We start from the raw sequence: 4,488 nt of genomic DNA, 5'->3' as shown, positions 1-4,488 counted from the left end.
ACACTGCATAAAAACAAGTAACTTGCACATACAGTTCTTAGCTGCTATACAATATTTGGGCCCAATTTAATCATTTAAGTCTCTAAACATCAGTTTGCCTAGACTAGAAACACCTTGACTTTACCTTCCTCTTGGTCTTGGGGAATTCTGTGATTCTTCGCTAAAGCGAGAATTATTATTTTTGACAGAAAAAGTGGTATCTCATCTCAATCTGCACTCCTAACCTTTAGGCCCGTTCCGGTAACGCTTTGTAATTAACCATTTACAAGGTATTAATAAATGGTTAAAAGTATTTACTATCTTTAGATAACATTAATAAAATACTTACAAGTAGTTTATAAGTCACTCAAAACACATTGTATGCATAACATACATGTTTATTAATGTTAAGCGCTGAGTATATAGATGCCAAAATCACCATATAAACTTTTAAATGTATAGTATTATTTAGAAAGATGATTATAAATGGCGTATAAGAAAGTAACTTACATAATTCATGTTTATTATCAGTTTGTAAGTTGTTTTGCAGCCCCCAATCTAAAGCAAGTTTCTATTTATCCCATACTTTAGCTTTCAATAATATTTACAAGAAGTAATACACAGTGATGATGTTACTGGATTACAAAAATTAAAGAAAATCCAGAGCACAAATTGTACATCCAAGCCAGCACCACTAATGAGACATCTATAAGAATAAAAGAAAAGTTATTCATTAATCTGATGTTGCCAAAACATGGATATTATTATTTTTGCATAGTCCTCTGCACTTTTTAAAACACCCTACATCAAGAGCTGTTTTGACAGCTGACAATTTACAATCTGAGTAATGAGACGTCCATATCCCAACAATAACAACCAGCAGAAATGGAGATGGTAGCGGTGTAGAAAGTTATTACTATCGACTTTAAGGACAATAAGCTATATGACGTGAGGGTTAAACTGTATCACCATTTTCATTTGTGAAGTGAAACTGGGTGTGTCAGAAACTTTCTGGTCAGTGTGTGTGTTTATTGAAGTTGCTAAAAAACTAGCATGTTGGCTTATATTACCTCTTGATTAGCGCATAATCCTATGACAGCAAAAGATTCCATCAACTGTTTTTGGCTGCCAGCGTTTTTTCAAATTAAAAATATGCCTAGTCTGAACATACATGTAGCCTTAGGTGATCTTTGGTTCTTAACCAGTGCAACGGCTCAGTCCAGCAATGGACAAGCTGAAACAGAGATTTCTACATAAAACCTTGTTTGATAGCAAACAACAACAACAACAACAACAACAAACTAAATATGTAAACAGGCATGCATTTGTGTGGGTGTTCTGGGTTCAGAGCTCTGAGTACAGACCCCTGATCTCTCTTGTTTTCCAGAATTTTGAAACAGTTGTCTGAATGTGCAAGCATAAAGAAATGGGTTCACACAACTGTTGAGAAGTGTAAAGCTATGTACAAAATCATTGCTACAGTCCCACAAATAAAGAAGCTTTGCAGAGGCTGATGGGTTAGCTGATTTCAGGGAAATGGCGAGTATCTTCACAATATTAATCACGTGAACGGGCAACCGGAGGATTACAAAAGTCACCACAATGGTAGTCACCAGTTTGGTCAGTCTTTGGTTGCTGAAGAAGGCTGTCCGGTTGACCTCCTTATGGAGGCAGTAGTAAGAGCTCACTATGATGGAGAATGGAAGAACAAACCCCAGCAGAGTCTCACACAAGAGAATGGCAAGAGTCTCCTGATCTAGCCCCGAGATTCGCATGCAGTAGTTGCCCTGTCCTACTATTTGTGCTCGGGCAGCTGAAGGGCTGGAGAGAATACATGCAAATATCCACAGACAGAATAGCAGAATTTTTTCTTGTTTCCTGCCCAGCTTGGCCCACTGGTTCCGATGAATAACTACCAGGTACCTTTGGACACTCATCAAAGTTACAGTCAACACATCAGAGTACATACTGGTGAAGATGAGGGATATCAGAAACTTGCAGAGAGCTGGGCTGATGCTTTGATCAACGTTCACGTCGTAGATCCATGCAGGTAAAGTGCTCAAACATAAGATGTCAGACACAGCCAAATTCAGCATCAGATCCAAGGTAAAGTTGTCCTTCTTAAAGTGCCGAAGGATGACCACCACAACTACAATATTCCCAGGAATACCTATCAGAAAGCAGAGGCTTAGCAATGCAGTGCTAACTTGGTTCTCAACTGAAGTGCTGGTGATGTTTGAGTTTGAGTTGTTTAGAACCTGCATGTTGCCGCAGTGTGAGGTGCGCATCTAATCACAATTAGTGCTGTAGTTACATCTGTGAACAGCAAATTAGAGCAAACTTGCTACTAGTGCTTAACTGCTGCGGCTGCATGACCTACATTGATAAGAATTTCCTGATTCTGAGTAGTTGTCTGCCTCCTACAGTGGAAAATTGAGAAAGAAAATGTGTCACACAGCTGAAAATAGAAACAAGACATTAGCTATGAGGCAAGGCCATAATCATAAGACTCATAATGCTCATGTTTGTGAGAAATAATGCACTGCCTTCTCTCTCCGCCCTTCCTCTCACTTAACATTTGATAAGTGCTCTTTTTAAGTTTAACTACAGCAGGGTAGTGTTTAAGTACTAGCTACTACAAACTATTGTTAATTAGAATACATTCTATACAAAGCCATATCATTTTCTATCTTATGTGATCATCTAAACCATTGGTTCCCAAAGACTGGGTCGCAGGAGATTTTATTTGGGTCGCCAGCACAATTTATGTTGTGTAATAGGCCTAACTTATACCATTTAGCCAGGAAAGCCAACAGTTTTCTATTATGATCTAGTTTGTTAACTACAGTCACGGCCCTATGTGCAATTTTGCATTTAGAATAGCTCTGAAACTGAGGGGCGAACGCGTCACAGAGGGGCAGAGGCGCACCTGGAGCCCCGAGCTGCTAGGAGGCCCCCCAGACCTGGTCTCAGCGCATGTGCCGATGGGATCCTGTACAGACAGTGCATCTGCGCATGGATGCTATGGACTTATAAACAGAGGATCTGTGTACAAAAGAGTTCAAAGAATCCGTATAGCCTACATATTTAGGCTACTGTGGTAAACATCAATCGAGGGTGCAAAGTGATGACGGATCAACATCGGAGTTTGGCAATGACTCAATGAAGTTATGGTAGGCTAATGTTAATTGGCAGAAAGATTGAACATGGTTTGCTACATCTATATGATAATAAACTTGAGTTATCTAGCGACAGTTACAACTAGTTAAGCAAGGAGATGTTAATGTAGAGGGTGGATGCATTGCTAAGACTGTATGACCATAAGCCTACATGAACTTCATATAAATTGGACTCTAGATGGGTTGTGTGTGTGTGTGTGTGTGTAACATTGAACTATGCGGGGGGTGGGACAGGACTGAATTGGGGTGATTACCATGGTTGGCTGTGAGCCATTCTTTACAGCTGGCCAAAATAATTAAGTGATCAACGAACAACGAGGATTGGTGCAGCGACTGCATAAAAAGAAGCACCGTGGATCTGCACGGGACGAAGGACACACCGATCACACTGATTTGAACGCCTGCCGCCGAGGTCGCGACCCCCTTAACATCCGTCAGCAGAAGGAATTGGAAAGACCCCAAACAACGCTCTCAATCCCACACGTTACAGGAAAGTAGCCCTGCCTTTGCCTGTGTATGCGTGTGTGTTTGTGTTGACTGTCTACTGGCGTTAAGCGCGTCTCCCCTCTATTTCCCAGTCCGGAACGAGCTCGACCTTCCTCCCGTGACGACGGCCAGCCTGAAACTTCTCAACGCACCCGATTTTGCATTATTAAGGGAAGTAAAACCCCCATCACCTTGAGCTTTGTATGAGTGATCTAGGCCGTGTTTTGGGATTTTGCATGCGGAAGTTTAATTGACGTTTCTGTCTCGCAGTCAAGGGGGCAGAGACACCACTAGAGGAATCCCCGACGGAGGTGCCTGGCCACGCATTTAAAGAGACAGCGCATTGGTGGACGTATCACTCCAGACTGTTTTCAAAGACGACTCTTCAATCCTGGGGGTTGGGCCACAAGTGGCACTGGACAGTAATATATTGTTTTCTCTTCACCCAGTTCAACTCCCCTTTATTAGTGTATTGTATGTGATTCATTGCAGGGTTTGGTCAAGTAGTGAAAGGCTGCCGCTGGTACAATATTAGCTTGATTGTGTTACCTACTGACAAATGTTCCTTTGTCACGTGTGTGCGAGTGTGTGGGGGATCTACATAATTTGTGTGCTGTGCTTGGTGTGTAGTGCTTAATATTGCCACTTGTAGTGTAGGCTCAGTTGGGGGGGGAAATAGTATCAGTGGCTCCACCCACAACCTGCTTACCCCAAGGTGTTTACGTACAATTGCCACTAGTCGCCAGCAGAGGGAGCCAACCCTTGACGTGTGTTAGTAGCGAGGCTCTAGCGAGTTATATATATATATATATATATACTCTGCAGGTTGGCTACTCTTATAGTG

General features: G+C 41.8%; 1 protein-coding gene across 3 annotated transcripts in view; it reads right to left on the bottom strand.

Annotated features, from left to right (window-relative positions):
* Positions 1–485: 485 nt before the first annotated feature.
* The window catches only part of LOC121681256 (type-2 angiotensin II receptor-like), a 12,552-nt gene continuing 8,549 nt past the window's right edge, over positions 486–4,488 (bottom strand). Inside the window, exons 2-3 of one of the 3 annotated variants that reach the window (XM_042060892.1) lie at positions 2,360–2,399; positions 486–2,149 (exon numbers count right to left, since the gene is read on the bottom strand). In XM_042060892.1, the coding sequence (XP_041916826.1) occupies positions 1,281–2,149; positions 2,360–2,399 (909 nt within the window). In that variant the 3' untranslated portion in view covers positions 486–1,280. Of the gene's footprint in view, positions 2,400–4,488 lie in introns of all 3 variants that reach the window. The other 2 variants (XM_042060891.1, XM_042060890.1) reach the window with 2 other exon arrangements.

Source organism: Alosa sapidissima, chromosome 14, assembly GCF_018492685.1.
Source record: "Alosa sapidissima isolate fAloSap1 chromosome 14, fAloSap1.pri, whole genome shotgun sequence".
Classification (NCBI taxonomy): Eukaryota; Metazoa; Chordata; class Actinopteri; order Clupeiformes; family Clupeidae; genus Alosa; species Alosa sapidissima.
This window is presented reverse-complemented; position numbering and strand designations above follow the sequence as displayed.